Source organism: Salmo salar, chromosome 24 (genome assembly GCF_965601325.2).
Source record: "Salmo salar chromosome 24, fSalSal1, whole genome shotgun sequence".
In the NCBI taxonomy this organism is placed as follows: Eukaryota; Metazoa; Chordata; class Actinopteri; order Salmoniformes; family Salmonidae; genus Salmo; species Salmo salar.
This window is the reverse complement of record NC_138314.1, coordinates 14,631,777-14,654,921: the sequence shown is the minus strand read 5'-3', so window position 1 is coordinate 14,654,921 and position 23,145 is coordinate 14,631,777. Positions and strand designations below refer to the sequence as shown.

At 39.8% G+C, this 23,145-nt stretch overlaps 1 protein-coding gene across 1 annotated transcript in view; it reads left to right on the top strand.

Annotated features, from left to right (window-relative positions):
* Positions 1-2,658: 2,658 nt before the first annotated feature.
* LOC106585079 (5-hydroxytryptamine receptor 7) overlaps positions 2,659-23,145 on the top strand; it is a 36,287-nt gene continuing 15,800 nt past the window's right edge. The window contains exon 1 of the mRNA XM_014170866.3: positions 2,659-3,746. Coding sequence (XP_014026341.1) covers positions 3,280-3,746 — 467 coding nt within the window. The 5' untranslated portion in view covers positions 2,659-3,279. The remainder of the gene's footprint in view (positions 3,747-23,145) is intronic.

Sequence of the window (23,145 nt, the reverse complement as noted above, 5' to 3'; positions counted from 1 at the left end):
GTGAACAGATGATCTCCGCATGTGTGGTTTCCACCGGGAAGCATGGAGGAGGAGGTGCTTTGCTGTTGACACTGTCTGTGATTTATTTAGAATTCAAGGCACACTTAACCAGCATGGCAACCACAGCATTCTGCAGGGTATGCCATCCCATCTCATTTGCGCTTAGCGGGACTATTATTTATTTTTCAACAGGACAATGACCCAAAACACACCTCCAGGCTGTGTAAGGGCTATTTGACCAAGAAGGAGAGTGATGGAGTGCTGCATCAGATGACCTGACCTCCACAATCACCCGACCTCAACCCAATTGAGATGGTTTGGGATGAGTGAAAGAAAAGTAGCCAACAAGTGCTCAGCATATGTGGGAACTCCTTCAAGACTGTTGGAAAAGCATTCCAAGTGAAGCTGGTTGAGAGAATGCCAAGAGCGTGCAAAGCTGTCATCAAGGCAAAGGGTGGCTACTTTTAAGAATCTGAAATATAAAATATATTTTGATTTGTTTAACACTTTTTGGTTACTACATGATTCCATATGTGTTCTTTCATAGTTTTGATATCTTCACTATTATTCTACAATGTAGTAAATAGTACAAATAAAGAAAAACCCTTGAATGAGTAGGTGTGTCCAAACTTTCGACTGGTACTGTATATATATATATTTAAAAAATTGGGGCGTTGGGGGGCCTTCCACTTATCCTTCCACTTACACTGTTTTCAAAATACCCCTCAAAATACTGCAAAAGAGGCATAATAAGTCATGTCAAACTGTAGAATTAGGTGAAACGCATTTTAAAACAAAACAAATAAAAAATCTGGGATACCCCGCGGACCCGTTATACTATTCTACCCCAAAATATCTACACCACAATTTCGCCCTTGGCCCATTGCTGTATTAGACTAGTAGGGTACAAGGGGGTAACTTGTCCCCCTTAACTTCTATGGGCTAGGTGGGACGCTAGGTCCCACCTGCGGGACACAGCCAGTGAAATATCAGGGCGGAAAATTCAAAAACAACAAAATGTCATAATTCAACTTTCTCAAACATACAACTATTTTACACCATTTTAAAGATAAACTTCTCGTTAATTGTCTGATTTCAAAAAGGCTTTACAGCGTAAACAAAACATTAGATTATGTTAGGAGAGTACATAGACAAAAATAATCACACAGCTATTTTCCAAGCAAGGACATGTGTCAATAAAACCCAAAACACAGCTAAATGAAGCACTAACCTTTGACGATCTTCATCAGATGACACTCCTAGGACATTATGTTACACAATACATGTATGTTTTGTTTCGATAAAGTTCATATTTATATCCAAAAACAGCATTTTACATTGGCGCGTGATGTTCAGAAAATGTATTCCCACCAAAACGTCCGGTGAAAGTGCACATCAATTTACAAAAAATACTAATCATAAACGTTGACAAAATATATTATAATTATTTTAAGAATTATAGATAGACTACCCCTGGATGCAAACGCTGTGTCAGATTTTAAAATAGCTTTACGGAGAAAGCACATTTTTCAATATTCTGAGTACATAGCTCAGCCATCACGGTGAGCTATTCAGACACCCGCCAAGTTCGAGGCAACCTAAACTCAGAATTAGTATTAGAAATATTCTCTTACCTTTGCTGATCTTCGTCAGAATGCACTCCCACGACTGCTACTTCCACAAGAAATGTTGTTTTTGTTTGAAATAATCCATATTTATGTACAAATACCTCAGTTTTGTTCGTGCGTACAGATCACTTATCCAAAGGCGTAACGCGCGAGCGCTGAACGAGAGACGAAAAGTCAAAATGTTCCATTACCGTACTTAGAAGCATGTTAAACGCTGTTTAAAATCAATCTTTATGGTATTTTTAACGTAAAATTGAGATAATATTCCAACCGGACAATAGCATATTCATTCAAGAAGAAAAAGAAGGAACGGCATGCTCGCGTGACCGCGCATATCCAATCCCTTTGTTGCCAGGCAGACCACTCAGTAACTGAGCTCCTATTATCTACCCAGTGACAGGGAAATGCTCAAACCACTTTCTGAAGGCATTCATTTGCTTTGTTCTTTCTTTGTTGTTCCTTTTCCGAACAATACATTATGTACAATTGCACTAAATATTATTTTAATAATGCAAGACTTTAAATCCCAGCAGTCTTTAAATTGACATTCAGGAGCAAAAGGTTTTCAATTGTTGTTTTTAATTAATAAAAAAAAAACATATTAATTGGAATATCAGAGTGCATGCACCCGCCCCGCCACAGGAGTCGCAAGAGCCCGATGGGTCAAGGACATCCCGGCTGGCCAAACCCTCCACTAAACCGGACAACGCTGGGCCAATTGTGCATCGCCTCGTGCGTCTCCCGGTCACGGCCGGCTACGACACAGCCCAGGATCGAACCCGGATCTGTAGTGACAACAAAAGTTGTGATGGCACAGAGGACATTTTTTGTTGAGCAAGAGCAGTGGTAGCCACGGAAGGTTTTGGAAAAAATAATTTGGTGACATCATGTGGTCTTAAAGTGAATTACAGAGTGGGCAGTTACCCCATGGGGCTAATTACCCACTAGTACCCTACATTGATGCCCTCAATTTGAACCAGTGTAGACCTACTGTCCTCAATTAAGATTAGAGATTATGTAAATATGATCAGTTTGCTTTTTTGATTAAATCCTTTTTCCCTGCTGAAAAAAAATCGAACAATATATCATAATAGCATGCATCAAGTCCTATAGCCTTAAGTACATGAGTAATAAAATGTTTGATACGATTCAATTACCTTGCATGGACTTATATGTTTGTGAACACATTTTCGTGTTTGAGCGTTCGCAGATGGATCTAAACCGCTCGTGGGAGCATGTATATCTGTCAGCGAATTAGCCTACCCTAAACCACACTGGGAAACAAGCGCGTTGTGAAATCAACCTAAAAATAGCATAACATGCAACGTTTTTTATGACGTTTTAGTGATTTTTCTGGGAAGATTTCTTTGAAGATAGCTCGATGCTGGCCATACAATTCATCATTGTTTTTCGCCTCTTCTTGCGCATTTGGAGAGGCGCGGATCACTCTTTTGGGAAGGTGAAACGCTCTGACTGTGCATGGCTTTAAGGTTTGGGCTTATGTTTCTCACTACTGGCTGTCTTGTTACAAAGGAAAACAATAAACTACTGGACCCAAGATCACAGACGTAGCCTACTGATCAAGAATGCGCTTAATTGGAGTACACTGGCGAGGTGTCCCTTGCATCACCGCCGGGATCACGTTTTCGTAATGTTCAATACTTCGGGCGTCGATCCCACTTCCAATAAGAGAGAGGATGTTTCCGAAGTTATCAATGGCACTCTGGAGCTTTTCTATAACGTCCTGGTCACAGCTGGTCCAACAGCCATGTGGAACGATACGTGCGGGGAGACACTACTTGATTTCGGCAGTGGAGAGAAGATAATAATCGGAGTGATGTTGGCAATCATCACAGCGGTCACTGTGATGGGAAACACATTGGTTGTCATAGCGGTTTGCGTGGTGAAAAAATTAAGACAACCGTCAAACTATCTTCTTGTGTCGCTGGCTGTGGCAGACCTCTCCGTGGCCATAGTTGTCATGCCCTTTGTTATAGTGACAGACCTAACTGGGGGCAAGTGGCTTTTTGGGGAGGTGTTTTGCAACATCTTCATTGGTATGGATGTAATGTGCTGCACAGCCTCCATCATGACCCTGTGCGTGATCAGTGTTGACAGGTGAGTTAGTTAAACTTACCAGTGAAATCAAATGTACAACAAGGATGTATCTAATGTAGGCTATTCACCTGAGCTATTCGGTGACATTAGTCAAAACATTTATAGCGCCAAATGACACACATTAGCGGGATGATAATTGGTTTGCTTGAGGTTGATGTCCAGCATAAAACACATGAGCCAACATTAACACTTTTTGATAAATAGGCTATAGTCTAATTATGGATTCATAGCCCCTTGAGATTGGATCTAACTATTTGTAAGGGTTGTTGATCGTTAGACTTTGGTTGGTCGCTACCCACTGTGCACAGGCTAAGGCACATAATTATATTTAATAACGTCTATTCCACGTTGGTTTAACGTAATTTATTTGAAATGACGTGTAAACAACGTTAATTCAACAAGTGTGTGCCCAGTGGGTAGCTCTTACATGCCCAATGTAAAATGTGAAAGTTTATTTCGGTCATTGCAAAGAACGTGTCACTGTGACTACTTTGATTTTCTTGTGACGTTAGGCTACTGTCTAGGGACATTAGTGCAAGCTAACGTGTTGCGAGCTAGGTTACTGTTGTAAATTGCAATGTGTCAATGTTATTGCATCTGTCCCTACTCCAACGTAATTAATAAAATATGAATGCTTAAAATTCATGAATTTGCGAGTCGCGCCAATGACACGATTACGCGCCAGTGGGTTTCAGTAAAATACTGGAAAAACGAATGCATTTCAGGTGTTTGGTTCCTGAGGGATGTCTTCTGTGCGGTCAAGTGCTCTTCCCCCCAAAAAAATCAATAAGCAGACTGCGATGAATGTATAGTAAGCCTCATTTAAATTTGGTTATCCTCTTGCACCAGAACATGGATACAATCATGCATAGCCTAATTACACATGCTGGTTAATGTATTGTGTATTCTATGAATTGTATGCAGTGTTTGTGTTAATTCTCCACATACGACATATGGGCTATATTATAGTCCTCCTAAACATAGTGCAATATGGGCCTATATTTCACATGAATGCATTTTAAAATTAATACAAATTCATGCGACGTTTGATGTCGTGTCATATCCCACTTGGCGCTCCACGTCATTTCAATATGGAAATGTGGGAAGTATTTGGTTTAGACGTTGATCAATGAGATTTCAACCTTGATTCACCAACTCGCTTAAAAAACCTTCTCACAATAGCACATTGGCAGTTGTCAGTGTCAAATATCAAAGCTAAGCAGGGCTGGGCTTGGTTAAAAGCCTGGATGGGAGACGAAATGGATACCTCCAGTAGGAGGTTTGCCCAGATCCGACATTGTTTAAAAAGGTACAAATTCGACATATTTTATACAAGGTTTGTCTGTGTTGTCAATTGGTTACCATGATGACATAATCCTGTGGTTAAAATGTCACCCTCAAAACAAACATTTTTCACGTAGATTCCACTCAGCAATATATTGACAAATTACTTTGAAACAACGTTGATTCGACCAGTTTGTGCCCAGTGGGATGTGACTCACTGTTCAATTGAGCAAACTGGACCTACCCATTGCCAAACCCCACTGCTTTCAAAGGGCAAATAAACACATGCTCTCTGCCAGTTACACTGATCCCTGATATTAATATGTAGATAAAAAGCACCGAAATGGGCATCAGTTCAGCAAGCATACTCAGAGTACACACAATGCTCACAGGGATTTACACAGCAGTGATGCTTTTTCATTTGCCAAAATTATGAATGCAAACAAACCACATTATTTCCTCAATGTATCTTTTCTTGCATCCATCCACACATATTTCTCCCGATGAAGACTGATTCCCTGATTAAATCTACATTGAAAATATTGAAAATAATGATATTATATAATAAATTATTCCCCATCCCCTCTCAACCCCTCCTTTTCCTTCTTCTCCTCCTCCTCCCTTCCCACCCCTCTTTAAGAACTATCACTGTCTGCCTGGGGAGGGAAAGAAGAGAAGCCTGCTAGTGGGAATCATTGCTCACTGTGATTGACTGGTTCTAGATTGCCCTTATAGTACTGTTGATTGTTCAGAGAGGAGACAGATTGGAAGCACTCCACTGTTCCCCAATAATAATCCACTATAAAATAAATTCAAGTGATCAAATCGGTTTGCTCCCCTTCACTCAGAAGCCACAATTAAGACTAATAGCGCTTACAATGGTCAGATGATCCTTCTCCCTTCTTGCTCATAATGCCTTATTAGTACAATATATTACACAAATAAATTATTCATGGTGCCAGCAGTGCTATCACAAAACATAATGATTCTGTATGCCGGAAGAGCTAATGCTATTAAAGGAGGAACAGGAACACTGAGATATGAGCATTTCTTAATCTTTAGTATTGTTATGGCCATCCCTTCCTGATGCCCAAATGGTATGGAGGATACATATGACATATGATGACATATCCCACCGGGCACACTACATCATTTTAAAGTGGATAATTGGGTAATATTTGGTTGAGATGTTGATCAATGAGATTACAACCATATTCACAGACTGAAAAAAAAAAAGCCAAAAGTTAGTTGAATTTACAATGTGTTATCACTATGCTTTCATCCATCTAAAAGCACAACCACATTCTAATGGAAAAACAATGTTACATTTTTGGTTTAGTTGTCACCCAAATGTCTATCACTGCACTTTTAACAATTTAAAAGCACCGAAAAGTTAAAATGGGAATACAATGTCAGATATTTTGTTTATTTATACAACAGATGAATGTGTAATCACTGTTCTTCATCTAATAGCATAACCAAATTACCTGGATTGCAGTTGAGATTACAATAAAAGTACATGGTTCAAGTGCTCAATGCCGTTTGAGATTCTGAAGCTCGCATCCACTACAAGACCATGGTGCTTGCCTACGGAGCTGTGAGGGGAACGGCACCTCCGTACCTTCAGGCTCTGATCAGGCCCTACACCCAAACAAGGGCACTGCGTTCATCCACCTCTGGCCTGCTCGCCTCCCTACCTCTGAGGAAGCACAGTTCCCGCTCAGCCCAGTCAAAACTGTTCGCTGCTCTGGCACCCCAATGGTGGAACAAGCTCCCTCACGACGCCAGGACAGCGGAGTCAATCACCACCTTCCGGAGACACCTGAAACCCCACCTCTTTAAGGAATACCTAGGATAGGGTAAAGTAATACTTCTAACCCCCCCCCGTAAAGTGGTTGTTCCACTGGATATCATAAGGTGAATCCACCAATTTGTAAGTCGCTCTGGATAAGAGCGTCTGCTAAATGACTTAAATGTAAATGTAAATGAGCAGATTATTACAGCAATTGTGAAGATCTCCACAGATCTCCAATCACATATGCATGCTATGTTGAAAATGCACACTTTATATGATAACATAATAACTTTAATAGCTCTCCCGAGTGGTGCAGCGGTCTAAGGCACTGCATTGCAGTGCTTGAGGCATCACTACAGACCCGGGTGTGACCGGGAGACCCAAGAGGCGAAGCACAATTGGCCCAGCGTTGTCCGGGTTAGGGAAGGGTTTGGCCGGCCGGGATGCTCTAGCGACTCCTTGTGGTGGGCCAGGCGCCTGCAAGCTGACTTCGGTCGCCAGTTGTATGATGTTTCCTCCAACACATTGGGTCCGGCTGGGTCACAGGTTAAGCAAGTAGCGTGTCAAAAAGCAGTGCGTGTTGGCAGGGTTGTGTTTTGGAGGACACATGGCTCTCGACCTTCGCCTCTCCTGAGTCCATACGGGAGTTGTATTGATGGGGCAAGACTGTAACTACCAATTGGATATCACGAAATCGGGGAGAAAAGTGGTAAAAAAATTAATAAATTAAATAATAATTAAAAAAATAATACATTTATAGTTACAGTTACAGTAAACACTATGCTTGAAAATATGGAGAGTGGTACTCAGTAATGTGTTGTATTGGATTTACCCCAAACATAACACTTTGTATTTATGACAAAATGTGAATTGCTTTGCCACATTTCTTGCATTATTACTTTAGTGCCTTGTTGCAAACAGGATGCATGTTTTGGAATATTTTTATTCTGTACAGGCTTCCTTCATTTCACTCTGTCAATTAGGTTAGTATTGTGGGGTAACTACAATGTGGTTGATCCATCTCCCAAGTGGCGCTGTGGTCTCAGGCACTGCATCTCAGTGATAGAGGCGTCACTACAGACACCCTGGTTTGAATCCAGGCTGTATCACTACCGGCCATGATTGGGAGTCCCATAGGGCGGTGCACAATTGGCCCAGTGTTGTCTGGGTTTGGACGGTGTAGGCCATCAATATAAATAAGAATTTGTTCTTAACTGACTTGCCTAGTTAAATAAAGGTTACATACCAATAGGTGGCCTTCTTTGTGGAAACCTTCCTGGTCTTTGTGTTTGAAATTCACTGCTCGACTGAGGGACGTTACAGATAATTGTAGGTGTGGGGTACAGAGATGAGGTAATCATTCAAAAATCATGTTCCACACTATTTCTGCACACAGTGAGTCTATGCAACTTATTATGTTACTTGTTAAGCAAATTAATTTGTAAAAATGTAGAAAAACATAATTCCACTTTGACATGGGGTATTGTGTGTAGGCCAGTGACAAAAAAAGCTAAATTCAATCCATTTAAATTCAAGCTGTAACACAACAAAATGTGGAAAGTGAATATTTCATGTCTATGGCAAAAGATGGTTGGAGAACATATCTGAATTGTGCAGTGAGTGACATTGATGGCTCAGAGAGACAGAAACTGCGGTATATGGCCAGTAGTTTATCACCCTCCAGTGAACTCATCTGCCTTTCTATAGCACGTCACTCATGGATCCTCTCACAACAAAGTCTTCTGCTGTCCCTCATGCAGGTGGTTCTATGGGTTTACATTTTCAAAACAACAGGTTGTTGTTGTAAATAAGAATTTGTTCTTCATTGACTTTCCGGGTAAATAAAAGGTCATTGTAAAAAAAAATACAAATATCTTATATCTTATATCCCTGTCTTCCTGTTTACAGAATGACTCCAATGTTTTATTTGCACAGGAAGGGCAAGATCCATTCATCTAACCATTCAGCCATCAATTCCCTCCTTTCTCGCATATATATATATATATATATATATATATATATATATATATATATATATATATATATATATTCCATCAAGCTAACCTTTTAAAGGAGAAATAAACAAAGCTAACAAAGCTAAACATAACCTCGCGTTTGAGGACAGCAGCACTGAGAGCAAAGTCAACATGACCTCACCCCTCATTGGGCATTGCTGGCAAATTTGGCCTTCCTTATTTGATGACAGACAGACCAGGGCCAACACAATTGGCCCCAGTCAGAGAGGAAGAGGCGAAGGGAGAGAGATAACTGGGCCCAAAATCTTATCCATCAAGTGGCGTTTCTTTTTCATTTACCAAGTGATTTAATAGAAATGTCGTAATGCTTAGGTTGTTACGAGTGTACTGATAAATAGGGCACGTGACAACCCGGGATCTTTAAGAAAAAACACTTTGGCTGCGTTTCAAACTCATAAAAGACACCTTCCTCCACTTACCCTCGCTTTTTTTCTGTTGGGGGAATCCCCGCGGCCATCTTTGTCGTTGGTCGAAATGATTAACAAAGAAAGGGAAGTGGGCAATGTAAGCCCCTCAGTCCTCGTTTTTGATCGGGTTTGCGAGTGTAGAATTATGTTCACTCCGGGCCTGAAAAATTCAATTCCCCATAATTGTACATCCACTAAGAAAAGTCCGCCAAAACCTAAAAACCAACATTAATATGGAGAAGTCAACATGCAAGTTTAAGTAAAAACTAATGTAAACAAGTTAGAAATTGTGATGACGGCTCAAACACATAACACAATCATAAAAGTAATGATGTTTTTGTTTGGTTAGCTTTTGGAAACGTTAACTTGCGCACATAACTTTCCCTGACATCACACTTAACCGTTGTAATTTTAGATTTACCAGATATAGTAGGATGGCTAACATTAGATGCCTGCGGATGCGTTGTCCTCTAGCCAAGATATAAAATGAAATCATAATTGACTGTAGCGCATATAAGGCACACACAACAGTTCCATGATGACTGAAAACACAACCGTGGGATGAACGAGTGTCACATTTCTGGGAAAGAGCGGTCCAATTCATTCTCCCCTCGCTCCTTGCCCTGCAAGTAAAAATAAAATAAAAATTGTCAACTCGTCAGACGTCATGAAACGTCATCAGAAGTGTCCACTTAATGTGAGGACTGAGGGGAGAGGGTTTGTCTTTTAAGTGTTTGGAATGCAACCTTTTATATCGGAGTTGTGACTGTTGTTCACACGCGGATCTGTCTTCATTGGCTAGAATGGTGCCACCTGATCTTGCCTTCTCCCGATCGCCTTCCATTATTTTCATTGTTAGAGCGGCTACTTGAGTATCTGGTCAATTTCATAGATAATCTGTGCCTCCATAGAGATCATATTAATCTAAATGTTCAGAATGGTTACCTGGAGGAAAAAAGGACGCGGGTCATGCTTTTTCAATTTCAGTCAATATGAGGGTTTAGTTTAAAATAAATCTAGTCCAGAGGGGGATCATGTAATTTGTAGTTGATGAAATGTCATTATTTCTCAGTTCTTTAGAATGAGTTGCTTATTAGGCTCTATACATTGACGTGTGCTCGATGCTGCCCCTCATCTCTGAATCTCAGATGGGCGCGCAATATCAAGTGTGCCTATAGGCTATTTAATGTGGTCTCAATCAAACGATCCATGCGCGATAGGCTACGAAGTGCATGCTCGGAGAAGAATAGAGCAAAGTTCATATTTATATTTCTAAAATAGCTGCTGGGATGGTTTAAATAAAACTAGGCTGCATTACACACTGCAATGGATATTCCAACTCTTGCTGATCAAAAACTTTTTTTGTGTGCAGCTTAACCAATGGCTGTTCTGTGTAGGGCTACGGTGGCAGTTCAGGAGGAGAGTCAAAGGTTTCTTCCGAAAATACATTTTGATTAGGCCTAGTCTATGCGCGCGGATAAGCCTATAGTCTATGTTCTGTTCAGTTTGAGAAGGAGAGCGCGAAGATGAGGAGGACCGGAGGTCAACTTTGATAGCTGGCCACGACTATAATAGATTTGATTAAAAACAATATGTTTCTTGCCCATTATGTATTTATCACAGTTATTGACCTCACAATAAGCCAGATTCGAGTAATTTACATTGTGGTGCTGAAACTTGAAGCAGCAGCCGCGGCACAATCAATCGGAAATGGACAGCTCATGGTGCATATAAATATATATAAATATATATAAAGTAATCTATAACATCGCTTTGGTCCGTGATTCTTTATGCGAGAAACAAGCTGTAAAATACCCGAACAAGACGTGACTCCGTGGTATAATGAGGATATCATTGTTTAGTTTCTTTGACATTCAGAGGCTGACTTTGCTTTGGGAAGTAATCTAATTCTGTCACTATCAATTGATTAAGCTATTCACTTTCTGTACAATAGATGTTTAAACCCAGACAGCTTTTAGGGAAACACTTGTGACCTTCTCTCATTGGGTTAAGCCACGAAAGACGAGTAGCCAGCAGGTAAAGCTTACAATTTTCTGTGTCGGTAGGCCTATTATGTCTGACGTGGAAAGGTAGGCATAACTTTTGAAATTACCCCGCTTCAATTCCTAATGACGTCTCAGATTGAATTATTTGCAAACAGGCACAGTTTCGTTGCAAACAAGACACGTATTTGGCATTTCTACGAATAGGATTAGATCAACACATAGGCCTATCTCTCTGTCCATTCTTAGCCTGTAATTTCTGTAGTTTGTGGTGTATAAAAACAATATTCTGCTAATATGTAAAATTACACAGAATTGCTTCACATATTTATAAAAGGCAATTTTTTCTCGGACACGCAAAGACGATAATAGATTTATGCAATGCTTTTGCTATAAAGGAGATATTTTCACCCCTACTCTTGTCCACCGTGGTCTGCGAACCCACAACCTTGCAAGTTCCTGCATTGCCATGTCGTTTTTACAGGTCAAAGAACAGTTTCTAAAACTGTATATGTAATACTGGTCTGTCTAAGAAGTAAGGGTAACATTATACTTTACATGTTCTCTGCTATCCACTTTGTTTCAACTATTATTTTGGGTGTAGGGGAGGCTCACTTGTTTTTTTTTCAAGTGTTCATGGAGGGTTTAGGTAAAATATATTTTGCTGAAGGGAGGGCCAGCCATTTTCATTTCAGAAAGGTTTGATTTTCTCCATGTAATGCTTATTATAACATTCACTCCCTTATATGATACAATATCAGTACTTGTTGCATTTACAACTTGTCTAAGTCCTATCATCAGCTGATTTCAGCCATTGTATAGCTGTGAATTGACTTCATTGTTTGAATGGATTGTTGGCATACTGTAGATGCTGTAAAGAGGTCAGTTGAACTCGACCAAAGCAACGGAATTGCCATGGAAATGTGTGGGGGAAATGGCTGTGGGGGAAAGATACTGAATCTCCTCATTGCCCCCAGAAAATTAGCCTAAGTTTTGGCTATTGTTTAAATGTGTATTTCACACTATGTTGAGGTACAACTCTGAGTGTAAGGCTTGTATGGAAGTCAACCCCAACACATGCTAATGTCATTGTCACCAATCAACTGCATGACAGTTAAAAATTATGTTGACTGCCACCACCGATTTCTGTATTCTAGCTATGCTAACCAGTTTATACGAATGGGAGTTAGCACTTTGTTGAATGTGCGCCAATCTGGTCAATGGAACGGTCTGTGTTTGAAAAATGTATGGAATCATTCCTCTAAAACTGGCTGGCTAGCTAGCTAACAAACACATTGCAGATACATTCATTATTTTACACAATATCTTATCACAGCACTGGCTAACCATGTTTGACCAACTCCCTGCCCAAAATGGCTGACCTTTAGACCATCATAAGAAGGTTCATGTCCATTCTAGTATTCTAATTCCTAATTCTATGGTTGTCTCAGTCCCTCCCTAAACGAAAAATAGCGTGATCGTGACTGCTGTAAGCGTGATCGTGACTGGTGTTTATCCGGGACCATTGTGTGATTTAAAATGTCCTTGTAATTAAGGGTCTGATCTGAACAGCTCATCCATTGCTTATGCTCACCGGACCCAGGGACAAAAATATCTTATGCGAGGCAAAGAATGTCTAAAATGATAAGATGGACAATTGGATCTGTCAACTACTTGAGACAAATAAGACGTGTGTGCACAAAACAATCCTTGAGCAAGGGAAGACCTTTCCAGATCTTAGGCTCATGCTGCAATTTACTTCTTTGATGGGAAATTAACAATAAAGTCTTAACTGATTTAGCGCCCCAGCTCAATAAAGCAATTTTATAAAGAAATAAAGTAATCTTGAGATAATCTTCTGGGATTTTAGTATTATTGTCAAACTGTATATTTAGAGGTATTGACTGTATCTGCACACCAGTGGAGGCTGGAGGGAGGAGCTATAGGAGGACAGGCTCATTGAAATGGCTGGAATGGTATAAATGGAACGGGATCGAACACATCAAATGTATGGAAACCACATTTGACTCCCTTCCATTAATTCCATTCCAGCGATTACTATGAGCCAATCCTCCTCTGCTGCACACTTTTCAGTCATATCCTTGAAAGCCATACAATTATTTTCTCTTCAGTGTAGCACACTCATTTAGAAAACTACTGTGCAGTTGTAAAAATATGTTATAGGCCTATACAATTGATATCTGTGGAAAATAGAATGAAAGAGATTCAGATTGAACTTGTCAGTTGTAAAAAATGGTTGGCCTGATAATGCTGTGTTTGACATGCCTTTCAAGATTCCCAGCAAGGTCACGTGATAAAGCTGTCCCTGTACCTCACAGGGAATATTACACCTATAAAGGTCTATTCTGTTTAGTCAAACACTCTGCGTCCTGGCTATATAGGCCAGTGGTTCGAAACTGTTTAAACATGTTAAACAAAAATAAATGGAGGAACGTATTCAATAAAGATCAAGCGTAATATTGTAAAAATAAAGCAAACTGGAGGAATATGGGGAAAAATTCACAATTTATAAAAATCTTCAACATACAAATGCTACCCAAAATGATTTACTGAAATGTGTTACCCATGATTCATCAAACAATGTTTTGAAAGAGGAAGCAAAGCGTTTGTTTTCATTTCAGTCTCCTCCATCTCCACTTGCCAAAGTTAATGTGATTTTCTTTCCTATTAATAATGTAAAATGAACAGGTCTACAGAAAGACTCAAGTGTAGGCCAAATTACAGAGGAGGAACTTCTTGATGCAATTAAAGCCTTTAAGTCCGGGAAAACTCCAGGGCTGGATGGCATACCAGTGGAGGTATACCAAACCTTTTTTGATGTACTCAGAGGAGTTTCAGATACTCAACAAGAAGGTCTGACTTCATTATTACTGAAACAAGACCTAAGTGGTAAATATAAAGATACAGTCCATTTAAAAAATGGAGGTCCCTTACACTTCAGTGTTGTGATGCAGAAATTCTAGCAAAGTGCATAGCGCATATAATTAAAAAGCTATTGTTTGATATTATTCTTCCTAATCAGAGAGGTTTTTTACATGGACGATACATTGGAGATAATATATGACAAGTACTGGAAACAATAGAACACTATGAAAAATCTGGGAAACCAGGCCTGGTATTCATAGCTGACTTTGAAAAGGCTTTTGATAAAGTACGACTGGAATTTATATATAAATGCCTGGAATATTTCAATTTTGGAGAATCTCTTGTACAATGGATTAAAGTTATGTATAGTAACCCAAGGTGTAAATTAGTAAATAATGGCTACTTCTGAAAGTATTAAACTGTCAAGAGGAGTGAAGCAAGGTTGTCCACTATTAGCATATCAATTTATTATAACCATCGAAATTGTAGCTATTAAAATTAGATCCAACAATAATATCAAGGTCTAGGGCTTAACAACAAAGGTGTCATTGTACGCGGATGATTCATGTTCTTTTCAAACCACTATTTGGATCCCTCCACAGCCTTATAGATAAACTAGATACGTTTTCTAACCTCTCTGGATTACAACCAAATGATAAGTGTACTATATTACATATTGGATTAAAAAAAACACAACTTTTACATTACCGTGTAGTTTACCAATAAAATGGTCTGACGGTGAAGTGGACATACATACAGTGGAAAGGAAAATACCTGTCTATTTGTGGAAAAATCACCCTGATTTTAACTCTTTAGTCATATCCCAGTTTACCTATTTGCTTATGGCCTTGCCTACACCTAGCAACTTTAAATTAAATGAGCACAAAATGTTCCATTTTATTTGGAACAGCAAGTAAATTTTGCCCTCCAAAAGGAAATTTCTAAGGGCAGAAATTATTAAATATTAAAGCATAAAACCTCACACTAAAGGTTTCAGTCATACAAAAATTATACTTAAATCCGAACTGGTTCTCCAGCAGAAAAGTAAGCATGTCTAACCCCATGTTCAAGAATGACCATTTTCGCATTATTGAGATTACAACCTCTCACTTTCGATTATTTGAAAATGAAATAATTTCCAACATATCGCTATTTTTAAAACAAGCCATAGGAAGTTGGTTGCAATTTCAGTTTAATCCACCAGAAAAGACCAATCAAATATTACAAAAAATATTATGGTTAAACTCAAATATACTAACTGATTTAAAAAAAATAAACATTTTGGATAAAAAGGTATAATCTTTGTAAATGATATCATATATAGGACTGATGGTTTGTGGAAAAATCACCCTGATTTAACTCTTTAGTCATATCCCAGTTTAGCTTTTTTGCTAATGGGCTTGTGACTTTAAATTATATGGGCAAATAATATTAAATTTTATTCGGAACAGCAAGTTAAATTTGCCCTCTAAAATTAAATTTCTAAGGGCAGAAAGGATTAAGGATGAAATATTAAAGCATAAGACCTCTCACTAAAGGTTTCAGTCATGAACTGATACACATAACACTAGATTCAAAACTTTGTTTTTCCATTTAAATTATTATACAAAATTCTTGCAACCAATAGAATGATATATATATAGGGGATACAACTATTCCAGCACTGCAGATTTTTCTTCGAAGAGACAGAATCATTAGACAATTTGTTTCGGTATTGTATGTAGTTTGTTTTTGGTCGCAGGTTCAGGAATGGCTGAAGAATTGCAACATTTTCTTGGAGCTAAATCTGCAAATAGCACTGCTGGGTGCTAGTTAAAGTCAATTGATCAATAATATAATAATACTCTTAGCAAAAATTATTCTCTTTAAATTTATTATTTGTAGAATCTTTAAGAAAAGAAAGGTTCAGAACTTTTGTGAAACATAACAGCACAGTTGAAAAATATATGGAAAATAGAACTGTGTCCGTTAAATGTACAGTGCATTCGGAAACTATTCCGACCATTTGACTTTTTCCACATTTTGTTACATTACAGCCTTATTCTAAAATTGATTAAATCGTTTTTTACCCCTCATCACACAATACCCCATAATGACAAAGCAAAAACAGATATTTTTTTAATTTTAGCATATTTATAGATTTTAAAAAAAGAATCACATTTATATAAGTATTCAGACCCTTTACTCAGTACTTTGTTGAAGCACCTTTGGCAGCGATTACAGCCTCCAGTCTTCTTGGGTATGATGCTACAAGCTTGGCACACCTGTATTTGGGGAGTTTCTCCCATTCTTCTCTGCAGATCCTCTTAAACTGTCAGGTTGGATGGGGAGCGTCGCTGCACAGCTATTTTCAGGTCTCTCCAGAGATGTTCGATGGGGTTCAAGTCCGGGCTCTGGCTGGGCCACTCAAGGACATTCAGAGACTTGTCCCAAAGCCACTCCTGCTTTGTATTGGCTGTGTGCTTAGGTTTGTTGTCCTGTTGGAAAGTATACGTTCACCCCCATTCTGAGATCCTGAGTGCTCTGGAGCAGGTTTTCATCAAGGATCTCTGTACTTTGCTTCGTTCATCTTTCCCTCGATCCTGATTAGTCTCCCAGTCCCTGCCGCTGAAAAACATCCCACAGCATGATGCTCCCACCACCATGCTTCACCGTAGGGATGGTGCCAGGTTTCCTCCAGACGTGACGCTTAGCATTCAGGCCAAAGAGATCAATCTTGGTATCATCAGACCAGCCAGAGAATTTTGTTTCTCATGGTTTGAGAGTCCTTTAGGTGCCTTTTGGTAAACTCCAAGCGGGCTGTCATGTGCCTTTTACTGAGGAGTAGCTTCTGATTGGTGCAGAGCTGCAGAGATGGTTGTCCTTCTGGAAGGTTCTCTCATCTCCACAGAGGAAATCTGGAGCTCTATCAAAGTGACCATCAGGTTCTTGGTCACCTTCCTGACCAAGGCCCTTCTCCCCCGATTGCTCGGTTTGGCCGGGCGGCCAGCTCTAGGTAGAGTCTTGGTGGTTCCAAGATTCTTCCATTTAAGAATGATGGAAGCCACTGTGTTCTTGGGGACCTTCAATGCTGCAGAAATGTTTTGGTACCCTTCCCCAGATCTGTGCCTCGACACAATCCTGTCTCAGAGCTCTATGGACAATTCCTTCGACCTCATGGCTTGGTTTTTGCTTTGACATGCATTGTCAACTGTGGGATCTTATATAGACAGGTGTGTGCATTTCCAAATCATGTCCAATCAATTTAATTGAACACAGGTGGACTCCAATCAAGTTGTAAAAACATCTCAAGGATGATCAATGGAAATAGGATGCACCTGAGCTCAATTTACAGTCTCATAGCAAAGGGTCTAAATACTTATGTAAATAAGGTATTTCTGTTTTTTTTTATTTTTAGAAATTTGCAAAAATGTCTAAACATGTTTTCATTGTGTTATTATAGGGTATTGTGTGTAGATTGAGGAACATTTTTCATTTAATCAATTTTAGAATATGGCTGTAACGTAACAAAATGTGGAAAATGTCAAGGGTTCTGAATACTTTCCGAATGCACTGTATATAGTATGTATAAGCTCAATGTAGAAGCCTAAGTGTTGTTGTCCATTAGTTTACTCAAATTAAGGGAGGGATGGTAGGGTTAGGGGAAAATAATAATAATAAAATATAATATATTTCAAAAAATATAACTTGTCAGAATGTCCAGATAACTAGCCCATGTCAGCTAACAGTTTTTAGCTAGGTTTTTTAGCCCATAGATTTTGTAGTAATGTTCAAATATCACATGAATACACATTAGACATGTCAAAATGTATAGAATTACAAGAAAACAGCTTTATACCTATTTTCTCTCCGCCATGAAGAGAGGGTTGAACAGTTTGTGTCATGAACAGTGCTTGTGGCCATTGAATGTGGGGGGGCTTTGATGTTCCCAAATGCTGGAAGCGGGGCCTGAGTGAAACGTTTTGGGAACCCCTGATATAGGCCATATGGTCCCAACTGACTTGACTGTCTTATGTCGTCGCCTATCAATGGTCCCTGAGATCTCCTTACTGTAGGTCTCAGCAGAGGAATGTAGCTACCACATGATTGTGGATCAAAGAGAGAGTGTCAGCATGTTCCAGGGGATCTGTTTAAGCAAGGCAAGGTGCAGAATTGCTAATCTTGATTACATCAAGTTAATTTATTTGGCATGCAAGGTGGGGATTTGTAGATCAGTGATTCTTCACAGTCCAACTGCATGAATCACAATGTAGTGATTAGTGAATCTCAAACACGTATACAAGCACAGTGGTTTTTGGTCTCTGTTGGAACTGAGGCTGCATCCCAAATAATATATGTCCCCTGGTCAAAAGTGCACTATAAATGGAATATGATGCTATTTGGGACGCCGCCTTAGAGGTCCTCTGGATTAGCATGATCCTGTCAGCAGCTCAGACAGGGATAAAGGATGCATAGAAAAACATGGACCACTCTGCTGGAACTAATCTCTGCGCTTCTCTGACATTTCCCCAGCCATCATGTTGGTTGGTCCCTAGCTTCACACACACGCACACTTCACGCTGGAGAGGCAGGCCCCAATTCACAATGATTGAAGATGGCTTTTCTTTGGTATAGATTTTCTGTATGGGTGGTTTCTGCATAATATTTTGTCACTCTTATACAGGAGAAATTAGGGTTAAGTGCATTGCTCAAGGGCACATCAGCAGATTTTTCAATTTGTCAGCTGGGGGATTTGAACCAGCAACCTTGGATTACTGGCCCAATGTGCTTAACCGCTAGGCTACCTGCCACAATCATACAGGCCAATTAGTTGTAGCTCAACTATCATTCCTGGATGAGGATCTTCTCAATTGGCTTCTACTGGGCTGAGCCAAACTATATTCCTGCCACGTTCTTACCACGTACTTTAAGTGGCCACTGGACAAATCTTACTCTGAAAAGTGTGAATAGTAAAAAATAAATACAAATAAATATGATCATAAATATGATATTCTCCAACCTTAGCATTGTTATTGCATATTAAAAACTCATGATTCATCATCGTAGATGGAAATAGTCTTACCTTCTCCAGTTTGAAAGCACTAGACCTGCCCTTGTCCAGTTCTTAAAAAGGTGCTTTCTCTTGTGGCCAGTTCTAGTTCTCCCTCTAAGAGTAATATATATTCTTTATTTTTAAAGCCAGATATGAATAATTCATTGGCAACAGAGGGGAGAGGGAGGATATTCCCTGTCTAGAGTCACCCAGCCGTTGACAATATCTAGATAGTGCTTGGGGAATGGAAGAGTTTGTTATTGCAAAGAGACAGATCCTCTTTAAAAATGCAAATAAGAAATAACACTGTCTTGCACTCAGTACATTTTTATGTACTGAGTGCATCAGCATTTGTGGGTTCGCAAAACACCAGTCTCAACCTCAACAGTGAAGAGGCGACTCCAGGATGCTGGCCTTCTAGGCAGAGTTCCTCTGTCCAGTGTCTGTGTTCCTTTGCCCATCATAATCTTTTCTTTTTATTGGCCTGTCTGAGATTTGGCTTTTTCTTTGCAACTCTGCCTAGAAGGCCAGCATCCCGGAGTCGCCTCTTCACTGTTGGCGTTGAGACTGGTGTTCTGTGGGTACTATTTAATGAAGCTGCCAGTTGAGGACTTGTGAGGCGTCTGTTTCTCAAACTAATTTTTGTATTTAATCCTTCACAATCTTCCTGACGTCTGACGCTTCACACTTGTTATTAACCAGCATTTGGTTTCCAAACAGAGGCAAAAATGTCAAAGCCTTTCGTCTCGAGTGAGCCCCGCCTTAGTAGACTACGTCTTGGATACTCACACCAGACTGGTGGAGGTGGGAAGCCCATCAATTCAGAATTGAACATCGACACACACATTCCACAATCACAGAATAAAAGTCCTCCAACTGCTTTTCAGTCTTTTTTCGTATCAGACATCCTACACATCGATGTCATTATTAGCAAAGAAAGGTTTAGGTAGGATTAGGCCTACACTATGGAGCTGCTTGCTTTCCAAGACAAGAACATTATTTACACAAATCACTTGTTGGCTAAATAGCCTACAGGAAGAAATAACAATGAATATTGTAATAATGCAATTATGTAGTCTATATAACAGATTCATTCCCGAAGTTGTCAATGAACTATGTTGTTTATTTATCAGCTGAACGTCAACTGTTGGGTGGCAGGCATGAGCAACTCCTCACACAGCTGATTGTTGTGCAGAATGAAATGTGTTCTAATGTTCTATGTAAGCATTTCACGGTAAGGTCTACTACACCTGTTGTATTCGGCACATGTGACAAATACAATTTGATTTGATAATAAGCCCAGTCGCTGCACAACATTTCTAAATGCAATCTATGGAAAAGACAGCAGTTTTGAGGATGATTATTGAAAAGAGCGGCATCCCAACTTTCCAGTGCTGTATGGTTTATTTCTCAGACACTCTTTAGTGTCTGGCATGGCAATAAAAAAACGAACCACCAGGCACGTTGGCCATTCCAATGCATAAATTGAAGGCATATATGCCAATGCAATTTTTTTTAGGACATTAAACAAGCAACAAGATCATATTTAGAATCTGTGATCTAAGTAATGATTAGCCCATTGTGGTAAACAATGCAGAGGAGCAACCCCATGCTTCAGCCATGTAGTCACAATGCTGCATCAGGCTACAGGTGATAATGCTTATTGCTAAACTAGCTCACCTGCCTGATAATATGGATCATGTATAGGCATGGCAGCGGGAAGATGTTTTGGGTCCTGTCAGGGGTGCTGAGGAATATTTTTCTCTGCTAATAGAGGAGTAATACATACAAAAAATAGATGAGTTCACCAATTAAAAATGATGTTTTTATATATTACAATTTATCAGGGGTGCTGCAGCACCCTCTGCACCCTTTCTTCCCGTGGCTATGTGTATAGGCCCTAAAGATATTGCTTTTCATCAATATGTTATTGGGCTCATTTCTGGAGAGGAACATTACATTTGAAACTGTTTCATATGTGAAGGCTGTATGTTCTCATTGAGTTGGGGATGGTTTAATTTTAGTTTTCCAAACAATCAGTGTAAATATCAGATTTTATGGTTGACCATAATATAAAGGTACTTGCCCAGACGGCAAATGAAACATGAAATCACCCACGATAGAAATTCTGGGTGCATAACTTGCTTTCCTGTGATCTTGGCCCAGGCCAGTCATTTTCTCATTTGGGCCAGTAGTTTTCACTTGGTACTGGGCTGGTGTGACACTGGCAAATTTATATGAATGTCAAGTCCTGATGTGATTCCCCTCCATTGTGACAGATTGTTTTGGCCCTTACATTCTGCCCAATTTACCCAGAACCAGATGGGTGCTTTGACAGAGTTCACACCGGGGGCAGTAAGCACCTGTGTAAAGCCCATAGCCTGACTTGACAATCCTGTGTGGAATGTACTGTATATAGTCCCCCTTTTGCTGCCTTTAATTATTGCATGTGAGCCAGTGCCAATTCTGTAGAACCGTTGATCATACCAGTACAGTATACAGTATAGTCCCCCATCTACCTTTGATCGTTGTTTGTGTACCAGTGAATACGTTCAACCCAGGGGAGGTCTGGATGTATGGGTGTCTGTGTAGTTATTTGGTGCAGAATGAATATCCACCCACCACAGCACAGCAGCACCCGGCCAACACCACAGATGAGTTGACCTGGATGACGGTTGCGCAAGTAATACAGAGTGACACCAAGGAGGATACACACTCAGTGGCATCCTCCCTCCCTCCTTCCTCCACCTCTCCACAGACGCAGTGCCCTGCCTGCTCTGAAATATGTAGGAGAGGAGAAACATGGCTGAGGAGAGAGGATCTTCTCTAAAGCTACAGTAGTACGGTCAGATCTAAGTTAATGTGTACTTGGAGAGGCATGCTACTTCTCATGTAATCCTTTAATATGTTTTTTTCATCAGTGCTTTTTCATCAAGTACATCGGTGTATAGCAGTGACATATTCAGTCCTCTCTATACACCTTTCCCAGTGGGAAGTTGTGCATAGCAGGCTGCAAACAGTGTTTTCTAAACAATGGGAAGTTGGAGTTCGTCCGACGTACTGGAATTTGTCAAAACGTGAATTAATAATTCAGTTTGCTCGGTGCATTATTCATGGTAACATTCATTCACAATAATAGTCGTGCCTCAGAACTGCCCTCCCCCTTGTTGGGCATTTGACAAAAATAGAAAAGACAAAAAATCGGTCAATGGTGTCTATACAATGTGACAGTCTATAATGTCATCATTGGGAATAAAGTACTGTCTGTTTAAATCCCATAGCCATGAATTACCAAAACACATTGTTATAGAGCTACAATACCAATCCATCATAACGATCTGTGAGAGAGAAGAGTTCTCTTGGGACTTGGTCAATACGATAGCAGAAAGGAGAATAATGCAGCCCAGGTGCCTAGACTACATCGTTTGTCCTCCTACTTAATACATCTTCCTACTTAATACATTCCCTCCTCTACAATATTGACTCTGTGAGGTCAGAAGTTGCCTCGGTCGTTTACTTGGGTCTCAGTTATCATAGAACACCAATAAGCTGTCTGGCCAGCTGACTCATAGGGAATTGAATACATTTGCCTCACGTCATCTCCCTTACAGTTAATATCACCTCTGCTCACTGGCCTCAATATAAGACAGTCTTTGTTTTGTTTTTAAAAACTTTGATGGTTTCGACCTTTAGCTCCAGTCTAAACACTCTTTGTTGAAGTGGGGTGAATGCATTGGAATAAGTGTACTAGATATTTTTCCACACATACAGAGTATATACTGTATACCTTATATTGATTTTAGTACAGGCACAGACTGGTTCATTGGACCGATATGGATTTTCACCAGACCCACCTCTTGGTCCTATTTTGTCTTGTTTTTCTTTGCTACAGTAGCTACTCTGTCAGACAAAAACTAATCAGAGAGAACTTGAAACCTTTCCAGGTAAGCTTCATA